At 39.2% G+C, this 19,381-nt stretch overlaps 1 protein-coding gene across 1 annotated transcript in view; it reads right to left on the minus strand.

Annotated features, from left to right (window-relative positions):
* LOC110958297 (disco-interacting protein 2 homolog C) overlaps positions 1-19,381 on the minus strand; it is a gene marked incomplete at its 5' end in the record, with an annotated part of 74,892 nt that overhangs the window by 46,660 nt on the left and 8,851 nt on the right. Inside the window, 3 exons of the mRNA XM_051953912.1 lie at positions 6,736-7,062; positions 12,433-12,558; positions 14,879-14,983. Coding sequence (XP_051809872.1) covers positions 6,736-7,062; positions 12,433-12,558; positions 14,879-14,983 — 558 coding nt within the window. The remainder of the gene's footprint in view (positions 1-6,735; positions 7,063-12,432; positions 12,559-14,878; positions 14,984-19,381) is intronic.

The raw sequence follows: 19,381 nt of genomic DNA on the forward strand, positions 1-19,381 counted from the left end.
GTTCTGTAGCTTCAGAGACAATAGAGAGGAAATGGAGGAGATGCATCTATAAAGCTATGAACTGCTTATCTTATATTAGCATAATCTAGCTCTTTTTAGCTTAGCATAGTCTATCTTATCTTAGCTTATCTTGTCTTAGCGTAACATAGCATTGCTTATCTTATCGTATCTTAGTACAGTTTATCTTAACATAGCTCAGTTTATCTTATTTCATAATTTATTGCATCTTAGCATAACTTAGTTTATCTTGTATTGTTTTAGCATAGAGTATCTTATCTCATCTTATTTTATCTTAGCATAACTTATTTTTATCTTAGCATAGCTTAGCTTCTCTTGTATTGTCATAGCACAGCTTATCTTATCTTATGTTAGCATAGTATAAAATTGGCTATCAGAGTGGCTATCAGAGCATCCAACAGAGCATCTAACAGGGCGGCTAACAGGGCAGCTAACAGAGCAGCTAACAGAGCAGCTATCAAACAGCTAACAGGGTGGCTAACAGAGCAGCTAACAGGGCGGCAAACAGAGCAGCTAGCAGAGCGGCTAACAGGGCGGCAAACAGAGCAGCTTGCAGAGCAGCTAAAGGGTGGCTAAAAGAGCAGCTAACAGAGCAGCTAACAGAGCAGCTAGCAGAGCGGCTAATAGAGCGGCTAGCAAAGCAGTTAACAGAGCAGCTAACACAGCAGCTAGCAGAGCAGCTAGCAGAGCAGCTAACAGAGCGGCTAGCAAAGCAGCTAACAGAGCAGCTAACAGAGAAGCTAGCAGAGCGGCTACTAGAGCGGCTAGCAAAGCAGCTAACAGCGCAGCTAGCAGAGCAGCTAGCAAAGCAGCTAACAGAGCAGCTAACAGAGCAGCTAGCAGAGCGACTAACAGAGCAGAGATGCTTCCAGAACTTGGAGTCTCAGCAGAACAGAAACAGAATTCTGATCCAGACGTGAGCTGAACACCAACAATGCAGCTCTGCAGCTCTGCATGCTAATTACTGTCTGCAACATCTGGGTACAGCCAGACGTGCACGCTCTGAAGCAGCCAGCTGTTTGTCTGCATGTGCCTCTGGACTACTTCTGCATGTGCATGAGAGCATGCATGAGAGTGTGCACGCTTCTGCAGTGACCTCATCTGACCGTCTGTGATGATGTCAGACGAGGACGAATAAGAAGAATGATGCTGCTGGAAAATCAGACAGTTAGAGGGTATACAAAGTATTAGAGAGTAAATGTAGTACTAGACGGTAAATAAAGTACTAGACGGTAAATAAAGTATTAGAGGGTAAATGTAGTATTAGAGGGTAAATAAAGTATTACAGAGTAAATGTAGTACTAGAGGGTAAATGCAGATCAGCTGTAGTTCCTGGTTGTTCCACCAGGTGGAGCCCCTTTCTCTTTAATCATGTAGAGACCAGAGGAGGTGTCACTCAGACTACAGTTAAAGCAGAGAGCATTGTGAGAGTTTGGCATCATGATCTTCAGTGTCTCTTTTATAAATCTGGTTGTTCTTGTTGTCATTATAAATTAATTATTCAGTTCTTGAAAAGATATTTTCCTTAATTGAAGTAAAATTTCACTCGTCTCATCTTGATAAGATTCATTTCAGTTATTTTTTTAGAGAACTTATATCTAGGTTTATATTCTTCCTGGTTTTAGTTTTTTCCCTCCTTTAGTTGTTTTTTGTCCATCTTTGAGTCTCTAAACTCCCGTTCCAAACCAGAGGCAGTTATTCTGAGCCTCCAGGTTTTATGAGCCGTACAGACTTATTTTAAGACGTGTTATCAAGTGAATCCACTTCCTGCCAGCAGCAGTCAGACCTGCTGTTTAATGAGCAGCTGTGATTCTGAGCAGGAACTTCAGACGTTTGAGTAAAATACCACAAGTTTTATCACAGCGACTGCAGTTTGTTCCATTTATTTAGCTTCAACAGAGACTCAGTCGTTTCAGAAAGATGCTTTTTAAAAAAATCAGAAACACGATCTTTTAGAGAAACTGAGTGCCAACAGGTGAGCGCTACTAAGCTAACAGGTGAGCGCTACTAAGCTAACAGGTGAGCGCTACTAAGCTAACAGGTGAGAGCTACTAAGCTAACAGGTGAGCGCTACTAAGCTAACAGGTGAGCGCTACTAAGCTAACAGGTGAGAGCTACTAAGCTAACAGGTGAGCGCTACTAAGCTAACAGGTGAGAGCTACTAAGCTAACAGGTGAGAGCTACTAAGCTACCAGGTGAGAGCTACTAAGCTAACAGGTGAGAGCTACTAAGCTAACAGGTGAGAGCTACTAACGGAGACTAAGTTTATCTTCTATCTGGTAAGAGGTGACTTTATGACAAACTTTACATTTTCTTGCTGCTAAATGAATCATTTAATGTTCAGAAAACAGAAACTAGCACTAAGCATTATTTATATCTCATTAACTCCATTAATAATAATTTCAATCAGTATTTAGTTTAATGGTGTTCTTTAACTCACAGATCAGCTCAATGAGGAAAATCCACTTGTTTTTAATTGAAAAATGTACATTTTAAAGACCTACATATAAAATACAATAATTTTACATGACATCAATTTTTTTACATTAATATTTGGAATTTTTTTCTTTTTATGAAGTTGGTAAATTAAGACAAGACACCTCTTCTGTTCAGGGTGCAAATACAGGAAGTCCTCGGTTTACGACGTTCTCGACCTACGGTGTTACGTTGTCACTTCGGAACTGGTTAAGTGGTGGCCGTCTTATAGCGTCTTATAACGCCGCGTCATCATGCGGTGCTATAAGACTGCTTTGTTTCCATTCTCCGGTTGTACTCCACCTTGGATTGTGCTACATTCACTAACTTTTTGTCCTTAATTATGTGTCCCAGTGTAAGTCAGACTCTTCTGATGCTTGGAAGAAAAGGAAAGCCGTCTCCATGGACGTGAAACATCGACAAACATCGGTCAAGTTGTAAAAACAGTGCAACATATTATTATGTTATCTTCTTGTAAAAAGCTTCATACTGTACATGCATGAAAGTCGTTGGTGTTTGTGACGTCTATAAAGAACCGATCGATATCGTGATGCACGGAACGGCTTTGTTTACATTTCCGTAGGAACGGGACTCGGACGTAAGTCAAAGACCCCTTGTTTGTGAAATGAACCATTTTTAATTTTACATGTTGATTACACACAGAAGACGTTTTCACACGTAAAATATACTTTTAAAATTTTTTATAGCTATAAATTGAGCTTCAACAAACAGCAGGGTTAAATATGATGATCTGGTCTTTTAGATCAGAGAAACTGTAGCTGAAGAATCAGGATTTATAAAACTACTAACGGAGCCTCGGCTGGATGTTTCTGCTGGATCAATCAGTGAATCGGTTCCTGATAAACGTCTTGCTGCTTCCAGAATGACAGCTTGATGAACGGCTCAAACCTCAGCAGCTTTAACTCCGTCCAACATGGAACTCTTCCAGAAGCTCTGATGGATTCTTGGTGTGTTTTTCTCTTCCTGACAGACGGTTGATTAAAGCTTCGTTCTCAAACATCTATTTGCTCATCAAGCTCATTGAACATCGAGTCCTCAGGATGGACAGAAGCAGGACCTTATGAGCAAATCCTTGAGTTTCATCAGAAAAATGGAAGGAAGAAGAACTATACATCGGTACTGTTGGTAGAGGTAAAACTCTAGATTCTTCTGTTCTTTTAGTTTTGACTGTGTTTCTGTCTGTATGGACTTCAGGTGGAAGGTTTAGTAAATGCTGCTGTCAAAGCTTTGGATAAAAGATTTTTTAAAAAGCAGTAGCAATTCAAGAGAGCAGTTTGAGTTCAAATGCTATAAAATCTAAGAGTAGAATAAAGCTCCTGATTAGAGACAGAAAACTCTCCAGCTGTTGTTTCCGCCCTGGACTTTGTCTTCTACGGTTTTATTACCTAGAGAAGGTGTCGGTGTGTTTAGATGTGTACAGGTGTGAGTTCATACAGGACAGACTGAACTCCTCTGCCAAAGATAAACTCACATTTTACCTCTGTACAAACCACAATAACTGAAAAACACCATGACCACTACTTCCTGGATGTCATTCAGCTTCTTGGGCAGCGACGGAATCCATAGGAGGTACCGGCCGACCAGAACCTGCAGACCTGATCCATGAACGCTACAAGGACCCCATAAAGTAGATGTATTTATGTAAAGTCCAGCAGTGATGACTGTCACCACCAGCTGCTCTCAGTCAGACTGTTTAATTGGTTTTTACAGCAGCAGCATGTCTGAGGAGCTGCTAGATGTTCTACGGTGAGGGACGTGAAAGTGTCGGTGTGTTTAGATGTGTGAGTTCATACAGGACAGACTGAACTCCTCTGTCAAAGTTAAACTCACATTTGACCTCCATACAAACCAGAATAACTGAAAAACAATCGGTTCTGGACTGTAGCAAAGTAGAGGCCAACCAGAACCTGCAGCAGGTGGAGATCTGGTCCATGTAGCGCTAGAAGGACTCCATGAAGTCCAGCAGAGCTCAGATAGCTGACCATCTCCACCAGCAGAGTTAAAGTTCCTCTGCAGGGTTTACAGGAGAAACCTGCCAGCTCACTGGGTAAAACCACCGTCAACCAGAAGCTCCAGCCACAACTTTAAGGTCTGAGTCTGGTCTTTGCAGAGCTGAAGGACAGATTCTACATCCAGGAAACCACCTGCAGATTTAATGAAGTTTAACTGAATCTGTGACTCAGATCCACTCTACTTTAAAAGGTGCTGATATAATGCTCCATCTAGCTCTAGTTTGGCTTTTCTGAACTCTTCTCTGCATCTGGATGTTATTTAGAACCTTCTGGAACCAGACAACAGTTTGTTTCTCTGATCCTGTCAAAGCCACTTTTAATCACTTAATTCACTTTAATTTTATACTTCCGAGCCTTGAAATGTGTAAATACTGTATATTGAATTTTTAATTTCACTTAGCACCCTGTTGATATTAAAACTGTAATAGTTTTATATACTAACCTTTACTATTAATGTTACTGACCTGCCTTTTTTGTTATTTTATGTTGTATATAAGCTGCTGAACACTTAAATTTTCCTCGGGATTAATAAAGTATCTATCCATCTTAAAAAAGTATCTATTTGTGATTGGTTCCACCACCGTCTGCTATCAGATGAAAACATGCCTCATAATGTGATGAATCAATAAACAGAAAACACTGGAACCTTGGAGAGACTCTTTAAAAGCATTGTTGATTCTCCTCATCAACATTTCTCCCTTCAGAAAGCTGCGAGCAGAAACACTGCTTTCACTGCTGCTGCCAAGGTTAGCATCGACCGTCTGGGCTCAGCACGGATTTAATTAGCAGGAAAGAACCGTTATATGGAGAACACTGAGGGGAAAACACGCCGTCCCTCCTAAAGCCGAGGGATGGAAGGAGGCCGAGCCGGACGCTAGGCTCCCAAATACCTCCAGGAGGAGAGATGGGCTAGAAGGCCTGAAGAACAAGAAGGAGGGAGGCTTCAAACTGGAGCTAACTGGTGCCCATCAGCTCTGGAGAACTAATCCTTGTCCCACAGGAGTCTGAATTTGTTGGGTTTTGTTGAGTGTCTGGTCTTGTGTGATAGCTTTAGGAGTAGGTTAAACACATCCAGACTAGGTAAATTATAAGTTCTGAAGGTTCCTCAGTGCTCCTAGCAGCTGGCCGATCATTCTTATAGATGTCTGAACTTTGCTAAAGATGCCAGGATGTGAAACCAACTCTGGATTTTGCAAAACTTTCCCAGATCTTGCAGAGGTGTTCAGAGTTGGTTTAGAGCATCATCCGGTTGCAAATACCAACATTTTCCTAAAAATCTTTCAATTATAGTATAGCATAGTATAGAATAGCACAGCACAGCACAGCACAGCACAGCACAGCACAGTACAGTATAGCATAGCATAGCATAGTATAGTATAGTCCAGTCTTTTTCTAGCTAAAGTTGTTTAGATTTTGATTGTTGGGTTTAGATTTCGACCTGACAGACCAGCTGAGGTCTTCACTGAAGGACTCCACATGTATTTTTCTTTAGGTGTCACCAGTCAGCTTAGATGTTCCAAAGAAGGCTGATGATCTCTCTACAGTTTGCTGAAGGTGTTGGATCAGCGGTAGGATCAGCGGTAGGATCAGTGGTAGGATCAGAGGTAGGATCAGCGGTAGGATCAGAGGTAGGATCAGTGGTAGGATCAGAGGTAGGATCAGCGGTAGGATCAGAGGTAGGATCAGTGGTAGGATCAGAGGTAGGATCAGCGGTAGGATCAGAGGTAGGATCAGCGGTAGGATCAGAGGTAGGATCAGCGGTAGGATCAGAGGTAGGATCAGAGGTAGGATCAGCGGTAGGATCAGCGGTAGGATCAGAGGTAGGATCAGCGGTAGGATCAGCGGTAGGATCAGAGGTAGGATCAGCGGTAGGATCAGCGGTAGGATCAGAGGTAGGATCAGCGGTAGGATCAGCGGTAGGATCAGCGGTAGGATCAGTGGTAGGATCAGAGGTAGGATCAGCGGTAGGATCAGCGGTAGGATCAGCGGTAGGACCAGAGGTAGGATCAGCGGTAGGATCAGAGGTAGGATCAGAGGTAGGATCAGCGGTAGGATCAGAGGTAGGATCAGCGGTAGGATCAGCGGTAGGATCAGCGGTAGGATCAGAGGTAGGATCAGCGGTAGGATCAGCGGTAGGATCAGAGGTAGGATCAGAGGTAGGATGAGCGGTAGGATCAGCAGCATCCAGGTGTGGCTGTTCGGTCCTTACCTGTCTTGTGTCGGCGGTGGTGGTGGTGGTGGTGACGGAGGTGGTGCTGGGCGGAAATGTGGACGTGCTGGGCCAGGACGTCGGCCAGCCTGCCGCTGGCGGCGCCGTTGCCGCCGCTTCGTGTGGAAGAGGAGGACGAGGAGGCGGTGGAGGAGGTGGTGGTGGTGGAGGAGGTCCCATGGATGGCCCGGCTGATCCAGTGCTCCATGCTGATGCTGCCCTCCCGGCTGGATGACGTCCCTCCACCGCCTCCTCCGTCCTCTTCCTCGCCGTCTCCTCCTTCGTCCTCATCCCCCTGGCCTTCACCCTCTGAGCCCGAGGAGGTGTCTGAGGACAGAACAAGGAAGGAGTTACACATTCATAAATGATGTAAATACTGTAAGCCAGCATTTCAACATTCACAGGATTTGTTTCTTAATCGTAGGAGCTTCAGTAGAAACCTGCTGGACGTCTCTGGTTTTTGTTCAAGAACCTCCCAGAGATGTCCACCTGGTTTCTACTGCAGCTCCTACGACGGCCATGATCTTTAGGACACTTTTCTTTCATTTGTAGGTTTACTGTTAGTACACGTGAGCCAGTTGTGTTTCATTTCTCAAACATACACAAACACCTGCTGAATTAAAATGATTTGCAGCTAAATTTTTGAGAATTACAGATTGGAGTATTAAAAATTTGGTGCTTTTGAGAGTCTTTAAAAGCAGCGCTCACCCTCATGTAGCTACGCTAGCCAGCCGGCTAAACACCAAAACTCGAGAACATTTTAAGCCATTTCTGTGAGTTTTTGGAGTTTTTTTTGTGACAAACTGGCTCAAAATTTGGACAAAATGACCAGACAGTCCAACATCACTCAAAATGTTGTCAAATATTTTATAAGAACTAAGCACAATGACTCAGATCTAGTACAAGATGACTCAAAAATTGAATAACGTCACTATAAATTCAAAAATGTATAAAAATTTTGTCCAAAATGATTAAAAACTGAGTGTACAGACCCAGATGTCATACAAAATGACTCAAAGTGTTGATGAAACTCTAAAATAATTCAAAATTTAGTCTGAAATTATCCCAGCACTCAGCAGAATGACTTCAACATTGTTCACATTAGAAAATGAATTTAGAATCCACAGATTAAAAACTGATCTTTAATTAATGACCTTATTACTGATAACATCATACATGTGTGTTTGAACAGACTGATTTATATAAAACATAACAGACAGAAATACAGTAGAAATGTTTCAGTGTGTTTGACGTCAGTGCAGGAATAAAGCGTGTGTGTGTGTTTATGAGCACATGTTTTGCATGTGATTTCCATAAAGCCCACAGCGGCGTTATGAGCCTGATGGTGCTGATATGAATAACAACAGAAGCTGACCCAGTTCTCACACACACTCACTGCTCTCTCTCTGTGTGTGTGTGTGTGTGTGTGTGTGTGTGTGTGTGTGTTCTCTCAGGGCTTTTACAAACACAAAGAAGTCGAGTGACTGATGAAGGAATTCCAACTGATTTTTCTCAGAACTCGTTTCAGGTCCAACAGATTCCTGGACTCCACTCTTCATAATGAAGTAAACACGGTGATATTTGCTCAGTTTTTGTCACATTTTGTCATAGTTTGGCATTAGAACATGACAACACAATCTGCTGGACATTTAAATCAGTCAGCTTGTGAGAATGAAAATGATTTTCTGCTTTCTGCCTTTAAAGATTTGGTACAAGATACTGATCATTAATACAGCAGTAAACACCTCTCTGCCATGTAAAAGTATAGTACAGTATAGTACAGTACAGTGTAATATAGTGTAGTATAGTATAGTATAGTACAGTATAGTACAGTACAGTATAATATAGTGTAGTATAGTATAGTATAGTACATTATAGTATAGTACAGTATTATATACTATAGTATATGGTATAGTACAATATAGCATAGTACAGTTTAGTTAAGTATAGTATAGTACAGCACAGTACAGTACAGTATAGTATAGTATAATATAATATAGTATAGTATAGTATAATACAGTTTAGTATAGTATAATATAGTACAGTATAGTATAGTATAGTATAGTATAATATAGTACAGTATAGTATAGTATAGTACAGTTTAGTATAGTATAGTATAGTATAGTATAGTACAGTTTAGTATAGTATAGTATAGTATAGTACAGTTTAGTATAGTATAATATAGTACAGTATAGTATAGTATAGTATAGTATAGTACAGTTTAGTATAGTATAATATAGTACAGTTTAGTATAGTATAATATAGTACAGTTTAGTATAGTATAGTATAGTATAGTATAGTACAGTTTAGTATAGTATAGTATAGTATAGTATAGTATAGTACAGTTTAGTATAGTATAGTATAGTATAGTATAGTATAGTACAGTTAAGTATAGTATAGTATAGTATAGTACAGTATAGTATAGTATAGTATAGTACAGTTTAGTATAGTATAATATAGTACAGTATAGTATAGTATAGTATAATATAGTACAGTATAGTATAGTATAGTACAGTTTAGTATAGTATAGTATAGTATAGTACAGTTTAGTATAGTATAGTATAGTATAGTACAGTTTAGTATAGTATAATATAGTACAGTATAGTATAGTATAGTATAATATAATATAGTATAGTATAGTATAATACAGTTTAGTATAGTATAATATAGTACAGTATAGTATAGTATAGTATAATATAGTACAGTATAGTATAGTATAGTACAGTTTAGTATAGTATAGTATAGTATAGTACAGTTTAGTATAGTATAATATAGTACAGTATAGTATAGTATAGTATAGTATAGTACAGTTTAGTATAGTATAATATAGTACAGTTTAGTATAGTATAATATAGTACAGTTTAGTATAGTATAGTATAGTATAGTATAGTATAGTACAGTTTAGTATAGTATAGTATAGTATAGTATAGTACAGTTTAGTATAGTATAGTATAGTATAGTATAGTACAGTTAAGTATAGTATAGTATAGTATAGTACAGTATAGTATAGTATAGTATAGTATAGTATAGTATAGTATAGTACAGTTTAGTATAGTATAGTATAGTATAGTATAGTACAGTTAAGTATAGTATAGTATAGTATAGTACAGTATAGCATAGTATAGTACAGTTTAGTATAGTATAGTATAGTATAGTATAGTATAGTACAGTTAAGTATAGTATAGTATAGTATAGTACAGTTTAGTATAGTATAGTATAGTATAGTACAGTATAATGTAGTATAACATAATGTAGTATTATAAGGTGGTAATATTATATTATATTGTAGTATAGCCTAGTATATTATAGTGTGGTATAGTAAATATAGTATAGCATAATGTAGTATATTATACTTTAGTGTAGTATAGTAAAGTATAGTATAGTACAGTACAGTGTGGTATAATGTAGTATAGCATAATGTAGTATTATAAGGTGGTAATATTATATTATATTATATTATATTATATTGTAGTATAGTAAATGGGGAGCGGAGGGGTGGCATGGCTCAGTGGGTAGAGTGGCCGTCTTGTAACTGGAAGATTACCGGTTCGATCCTCAGCCCGTCGAGTTCATGTCGAGGTGTCCCTGAGCAAGACACCGAACCCCTAATTGCTCCTAATGGGTCGTGGTTAGCGCCTTGCATGGCAGCTTCCACCATCAGTGTGTGAATGTGATTCATATGTGTGAATGTGATGCGCTTTGGATAAAAGTGCTATATAAATACAACCATTTACCATTTAGTAAATATAGTATAGTATAATGTAGTATATTATACTTTCGTGTAGTATAGCATAATACTGTATAGTGTAGCGTAGCATAGTATAGTATAATATATTGTAGTGTACTATAGTAAAGAAAGAAAGAATCAATGAATGAATAAATTCATTAATAAACAAAAAATGAATGAATGAATGAAATAATAAATGAATGAATGAAATAATGAATGAATGAATGAATGAATGAATGAATGAATGAATGAATGAATAGTCAGTGAAGCTGCTCTGCATGATTTTTTTCCTGAATCCAGCTGAGAGAAGATCAGAGTCGCTGCTCAGCAACGAGACTCAGTTTATCCTGGAATGAACCTGCAGACAGTGTGTGTGTGTGTGTGTGTGTGTGTGTGTGTGTGTGTGTGTGTGTGTGTGTGTGTGTGTGTGTGTGTGTGTGTGTGTGTGCATTCTGCTTTCCCTGCTCTCCGAGGAGACGAGCTTTTTTAACGTCTGCAGGACTGACTGTTTCCGTGTCCTTTGGTAAAAACACAGAGAAATCCCGTGAACGCTGTGCACGTGAAGATGCACGACGACAGCGTGTTCAGTGTGTCAAAAGTGCACGCTTGTTCCTGACAGATTTATGTTTGTGTTTGTGTGTTTCTGTAAATGCTGCAGCTTCACCTCAATGCACCAAAAGACAGACACAACAAAAACAATACAAGAAAAACCGACAAAGACAGACACAACAAAAACAATACAAGAAAAACCGACAAAGACAGACACAACAAAAACAATACAAGAAAAACCGACAAAGACAGACACAACAAAAACAATACAAGAAAAACACACAAAGACAGACACAACAAAAACAATACAAGAAAAACACACAAAGACAGACACACAAACACAGACACACAAACACAGACACACAAAGACAGACACACAAACACAACACAAGAAAAACACACAAAGACAGACACACAAAGACAGACACACAAACACAACACAAGAAAAACACACAAAGACTGACACACAAACACAGACACACAAACACAGACACACAAACACAACACAAGAAAAACACACAAAGACAGACACACAAACACAGACACACAAACACAATACAAGAAAAACACACAAAGACAGACACACAAACACAGACACACAAACACAATACAAGAAAAACACACAAAGACAGACACACAAACACAGACACAAACACAGACACACAAACACAGACACACAAGAACAGAGTATAGTATAGTATAGTATAGCATAGCATAGTATAGCATAACATAACATAACATAGTATAGTATAGTACAGTATAATATAGTATAGCATAGCATAGTATAGTATACCATAGTATAGTATAGTATAGTACAGTATAATATAGTATAGCATAGCATAGTATAGCATAGCATAGCATAGCATAGTATAGTATAGCATAGCATAGCATAGCATAGTATAGCATAGCATAGTATAATATAGTATAGTATAGTATAGCATAGCATAGCATAGCATAGCATAGCATAGTATAGCATAGCATAGCATAGCATAGCATAGCATAGTATAGCATAGCATAGCATAGCATAGTATAGTATAGTATAGTATAGCATAGCATAGCATAGCATAGTATAGCATAGCATAGTATAATATAGTATAGTATAGCATAGAATGGTGCAGTGTAGTGTAGTGCTGTTGAGAACAGTACAGTGTAGTATAGTATGGTACAGTACTGTATATTATAGATGAGTACAGTACTGTACTCAGCATGAATGCCTCCAAATAAACAAGAAGATGGAAGAAGGAGAGCAGGAGAACATCTAAAGAACAACATCACACCAGAGCTTCTCCACTAGAACTAAGTGGAACCAGGACCTGGACAGTGTGAGTCCTGAACCCAACAGGACCTTTTTAGAACGTTGTTTCTGATTCATTCAGTCCTATCTGCTGTGACTGACGGTATCTTTCTGGTTGGTTACTCACCTGGAGGTGTGTAGGCGTCCATGGAGGTCTGGACCACCAGCGAGCGTCGCTTCGATGGCATCGGAACCGCCATCTTTCTTTCTTTGTGCTTGGCCAGCGCCGCCTGAACCGCCTCAGTGTGGACATCTGCAAAGAGAACAGAGTCAGAAGAACATTAGGTCTGGTTCTACATCCACCCAGCAGAGCTTCAGGACCAGAAGAACATTAGGTCTGGTTCTACATCCACCCAGCAGAGCTTCAGGACCAGAAGAACATTAGGTCTGGTTCTGCATCCACCCAGCAGAGCTTCAGGACCAGAAGGACATCATTCGGTCTGGTTCTGCATCCACTCAGCAGAGCTTCAGGACCAGAAGGACATCATTCGGTCTGGTTCTGCATCCACTCAGCAGAGCTTCAGGACCAGAAGGACATCATTCGGTCTGGTTCTGCATCCACTCAGCAGAGCTTCAGGCTGTTTTCGGTACCATCTACAACCTTCCATTCATGCAGTAAGAAGATTAAAATGTGAATCCTTAAAACATCCATCTGATAATCCATGTCGGGATCCAAGCAGCTGCTCCTGCTGCGTAAACGCTCTGAAACCATCTAAAGCATGGAGCTCCACCTGAGGACTTCAGCGTTTACTAAACCCTAAACATGTAAAACACGGATTAAACCAGGAGGCTGAGCCGCTTTAATGTTGGAACAATAAAACACAACAGACAGAAATTTAATCATTAATAACTAACAATTAATCATTTTACATTTTCCCAGAGAGGAGTCTCTTCTTTTCAGTGTTGGAGATCAAAGGTCCACAGGATACAGAAACGTCTGCTTTCCCATTCATTGTCTATGCTGGTTGCATTGCCTCAGAGTTACCTGCAGCTCATTAGCATAAAGCAGACTGGACTTTACATAAAGTCAGAATAGAAACGACTAAAGTAAATAAAACCCATAAAACTAGACAGCATCTCCTCCTTTTCATCAGGAACATGTGAGGAGCTGCTCTCTGGTCTTAAACAGACAAAACTACATGTTTCATTACAACAAAATCCACAACATAGCCTACTTCTGAACATATTCTTTTTTTAATTATGTGTAAAACAAGATGCCCAACAGCCTCCTAAAGTCCTTCACTGCTTCAAGCTAAAGGACAAAATACAAGTTTAGGAATATTCTCCTTCAAAAACATGTTTCAACAAAGAAGTTCTCCTTTTATCATCTTGTGTCAGACAGAAAACATCTACAATCGAACAATCAATCAGTAAATGCAAATATTAAACATTTATGCAGACTTTGCTGATTTAAAATTACAGTGAAACATTGAAAAAGACAATTATCATCTGTAAAAGCAGAAAATGTTTATTAGTTTGATCTGGTTCTGTTCTGGGTTAACGGGTCCATTTCTCTTTTCTAAGATTCAATAAAGGAAATTATTATTTGTAATTTAAAACAAAGAAAATATGTCAAAGAAATCTTTGCTAATTTTCAGTCCTTAATAAAGAAAAAAAAACAAACAAGCAAAAATCCGTTAAAAATTGTTATTATTAATATTGTTACTGTTATTATTGTTTTTATTCTGTAAAAACAAAATAGTGTAATTTTACAGTTAAAACACTGTAAAAGAAAGATTTTTAATACCAATTTTATTTTTGACTCGTTTTCTTTCAGGTTAACAAACAAATGAATAAAAACATGTTTTCTCTGATACTATCAGTTTTTAATCAGTAGATCACCAGTAAAATGTTCAGAATAAATAAAAAGTCGGTTTTTATTCCAGTAAACAGAATAACTGAGGACTGAAGTCGACTCTGGGGACGAAACAGAACTCTCTGCTCTGCTCTGGTTTGATTTTTATTTTATTATTTATTTTCTATCATACTCTCCAGCAGCGACATGAGGAGAACCAGGGTTCCTCTGAGGTTCCACGGTTCCATCAGATCTTCACTACGGAGCTCAAACTGCTGCAGATTATCAGAACGAGACACCGATAAAAGTGGAAATCCTCCTTTAATCCGTTAATCTGCAGCTGAGTCCAGATGGAACCAAACCAACGTCTGGTGGAGAACATCCAGAACCAGAGTTCATGGATTCAGACAGAACATGAACCAGAACGCCGTCATCTAGAACCAGATTTATCTAGGACCAGATTTATCCAGAACCAGATTTATCCAGAACCAAATGCCCCTAGAACCAGACCCATCTAGAACCAGATTCATTTGGAACCAGATTTAACTAGAACCAGATTTCAACTAGAACCAGATTTATCCAGAACCAAATCTGGTTCTCGGCTAGCATCTAGAACTAGATTAATCTAGAACCAGATTTATCTAGAACCAGATGTATCTAGAACCAGATTCATTTGGAACCAGATTCATCTAGAACCAGAGCCATCCTTCACATGCTAACCAGGTGAAGCTAACGAACTCGGCTAGCAGCTAACAGTTTCCTTCCAGGTGAGTCTCACCTGATCGGTAGCGTTCGTCTCTGGATCCGGAGGACCGGCGGCGGTGGTACCGGGAGGACGAGGACGGGGTGACGGGGGTTCTCCTGTCCATGGACGGGTCGGTTCCTGCAGACCAGAGATCCAGTTACAGTCCAGATGTTCTTCATGGACAGAACTCACCTTTAAAACAAACCACTGATCTGGAACATCTGGATGTTTTCTGCTGATTTAAACGCAGTAAAGACGACAACATTTTACACTAAAACATTTAAAAATAAAGATTTTTAATGTGGACATTATTCACAGTTTTTCAATCTTTAATTATAAAATCAAATCAAATTAAATTACATTTTACAGTCAAACTTTTTAACATTTTTTTCACAGTTTTGTTCTGTATTTTCAGGGTAAATGTAGAAAAATCTCCATGAACACATGAATCAGTCCAGAATCTTCTTTTAGTTCTTCTTGTCCTTCACTGGGGTAAAAAATGATTTTAGTGCTTATTTAAGACCTGAAACCTGAAGTTTGGACGCCGTAGAACAGAACTTCAGAAGCAAGGGAAGAAATCACATTTAACTCCAGAAACAGCAGCAGATGTTTCATCCAGCTGGGTCAGTAGATCCAGATGTTAGCTGTTTTATTTACTGCTGTTCTGATAAAACCTCATGACTGAACCAATGGAGCAGCAGACAGAACCAGATAGAACCAGATAGAACCAAGCAGAACCAGACAAAACCAGACAGAGTCAGATAGAACCAGATAAAACCAGATAGAACCAGGAAGGAACCAGATAGAACCAGACATTACCAGATAGAACCAGATAAAACCAGACAGAACCAGTCTGAATGCATCCGTCTGCTGAGAACAAGACGATGATCCCACATTTAACCTCCACTTCCTGTTTCCTGTCTGGAACCATCTGAAGATCAAACCGAGCATTCAAACTGGTTCCTGAAGACGTAGAACGTAAATAAAACCTGAACAGAACCAGTCTCTGTTTGTGGTCGTTTTTCATCTGCTTATCATAACCATGTGTCACTAATTCTGTACCTTACTGTGCTAACCGCTTTGAGATGCTGTGAATCTGTGCTATGAATAAAATGGAATTGAACTGAATGTTGTGGTTGTTCTGTGTCTCTTTTTGGCAGTTTTTTTGTCTTTTGTGGTTGGTTTGTGTATGTTTCTGATCATTTTCTTCTGTTTCTGATCTTTTCTGGTCATCTTTGCATTCTGTGGTCCTTCACTAATCTATTTTTTGATCGTGTCATGTCTCTTTATGGTAATTTTGGCTTTCTGAGATCTTTTTATGTCAGTTTGTGATCATTTAATAAATAAATGCGTAACTGAAAGCTTCTCATGACGTCGGGGTTCTTGGTGAGCAGATGGAGCTGTACGGTGAACCTGATAAATGTGGATTATTGAAATCTCTGGCGCTGATGAAACTATCCGGCTCTGAAACAGTTCACAGGGAAGGAAACGGAGAAAAAGGGAGGATTGTGTTGTGAAGTTTCCGTGAAAGAAGCTCTGAAATGGACAGAAAGAAGCGATTGTGTGATTGTGGAGCCTGAAGAATAAAAGAACATGTGACTGCTGGATGTTCAGCTCAGATAGAACTCTGGGTGTGAGGACAGAAACTCCTGACAATATAAATCAATAAATATAAGGACGGAGACAAAGTCAGTGATCAGGAACCAAGAGACACAAAACAGCAACAACAACAGCAACAAAAAAACACGCAAAACAAGGAGATTAAAAAAGACCAGACAGAAACTTAAATCAGCTGATTCAGTGCAAAGGCGTATAAAACCACATCTTAGACCCACAAAATAACACAAAACCATCATAAAGAGACACAAAACAACCACAAAGAGACACAAAACGACCACAAAGACACACAAAACAACCACAGAGAGACAGAAAACGACGACAAAGACACACAAAACAACCACAAAGACACACAAAACGACCACAAAGACACACAAAACAACCACAGAGAGACAGAAAACGACGACAAAGACACACAAAACAACCACAAAGACACACAAAACAACCACAGAGAGACAGAAAACGACGACAAAGAGACACAAAACAACCACAAAGAGACACAAAACGACAACAAAGAGACACAAAACGACGACAAAGAGACACAAAACAACCACAAAGAGACACAAAACGACCACAAAGACACACAAAACAACCACAGAGAGACAGAAAACGATGACAAAGACACACAAAACAACCACAAAGACACACAAAACAACCACAGAGAGACAGAAAACGACGACAAAGACACACAAAACAACCATAAAGACACACAAAACAACCACAGAGAGACAGAAAACGACGACAAAGAGACACAAAACAACCACAAAGAGATACAAAACGACAACAAAGAGACACAAAACGACGACAAAGAGACACAAAACAACCACAGAGAGACAGAAAACGATGACAAAGAGACACAAAACAACCACAAAGAGACACAAAACAACCACAGAGAGACAGAAAACTATGACAAAGAGACACAAAACAACCACAAAGAGACACAAAACAACCACAGAGAGACACAAAACAACGACAAAGACACAAAACGGCCACAAAAAGACACAAAACGACCACAAAGAGACACAAAACAACCACAAAGAGACACAAAACAACCACAAAGAGACACAAAACGACCACAAAGACACAAAACGACAACAAAGAGACACAAAACGACCACAAAGAGACACAAAACGACCACAAAGAGACACAAAACAACCACAAAGACACAAAACGACCAAAGAGACACAAAACGACCACAAAGAGACACAAAACGACAACAAAGAGACACAAAACGACCACAAAGAGACACAAAACGACCACAAAGAGACACAAAACGACCACAAAGAGACACAAAACAACCACAAAGACACAAAACAACCACAAAGACACAAAACGACCACAAAGAGATACAAAACGACAACAAAGAGACACAAAACGACGACAAAGAGACACAAAACAACCACAGAGAGACAGAAAACGATGACAAAGAGACACAAAACAACCACAAAGAGACACAAAACAACCACAAAGACACAAAACGACCAAAGAGACACAAAACGACCACAAAGAGACACAAAACGACAACAAAGAGACACAAAACGACGACAAAGAGACACAAAACAACCACAGAGAGACAGAAAACGATGACAAAGAGACACAAAACAACCACAAAGAGACACAAAACAACCACAGAGAGACAGAAAACTATGACAAAGAGACACAAAAAAACCACAAAGAGACACAAAACAACCACAGAGAGACACAAAACAACGACAAAGACACAAAACGGCCACAAAAAGACACAAAACGACCACAAAGAGACACAAAACAACCACAAAGAGACACAAAACAACCACAAAGAGACACAAAACAACCACAAAGACACAAAACGACCACAAAGAGACACAAAACGACAACAAAGAGACACAAAACAACCACAAAGACACAAAACGACCACAAAGAGACACAAAACAACCACAAAGACACAAAACAACCACAAAGACACAAAACAACCACAAAGAGACACAAAACAACCACAAAGACACAAAACAACCACAAAGACACAAAACGACCACAAAGAGATACAAAACGACAACAAAGAGACACAAAACGACGACAAAGAGACACAAAACAACCACAGAGAGACAGAAAACGATGACAAAGAGACACAAAACAACCACAAAGAGACACAAAACAACCACAGAGAGACAGAAAACTATGACAAAGAGACACAAAACAACCACAAAGAGACACAAAACAACCACAGAGAGACACAAAACAACGACAAAGACACAAAACGGCCACAAAACGGCCACAAAAAGACACAAAACGACCACAAAGAGACACAAAACAACCACAAAGAGACACAAAACGACCACAAAGAGACACAAAACGAGCACAAAGAGACACAAAACGACCACAAAAAGACACAAAACGACGACAAAGAGACACAAAACAACCACAGAGAGACAGAAAACGATGACAAAGAGACACAAAACAACCACAGAGAGACAGAAAACTATGACAAAGAGACACAAAACAACCACAAAGAGACACAAAACAACCACAGAGAGACACAAAACAACGACAAAGACACAAAACGGCCACAAAAAGACACAAAACGACCACAAAGAGACACAAAACAACCACAAAGAGACACAAAACAACCACAAAGACACAAAACAACCACAAAGACACAAAACGACCACAAAGAGACACAAAACGACAACAAAGAGACACAAAACAACCACAAAGACACAAAACAACCACAGAGAGACAGAAAACTATGACAAAGAGACACAAAACAACCACAAAGAGACACAAAACAACCACAGAGAGACACAAAACAACGACAAAGACACAAAACGGCCACAAAAAGACACAAAACGACCACAAAGAGACACAAAACAACCACAAAGAGACACAAAACAACCACAAAGAGACACAAAACGACCACAAAGACACAAAACGACAACAAAG

The sequence above is a fragment of the Acanthochromis polyacanthus genome, chromosome 9 (assembly GCF_021347895.1).
Source record: "Acanthochromis polyacanthus isolate Apoly-LR-REF ecotype Palm Island chromosome 9, KAUST_Apoly_ChrSc, whole genome shotgun sequence".
Classification (NCBI taxonomy): Eukaryota; Metazoa; Chordata; class Actinopteri; family Pomacentridae; genus Acanthochromis; species Acanthochromis polyacanthus.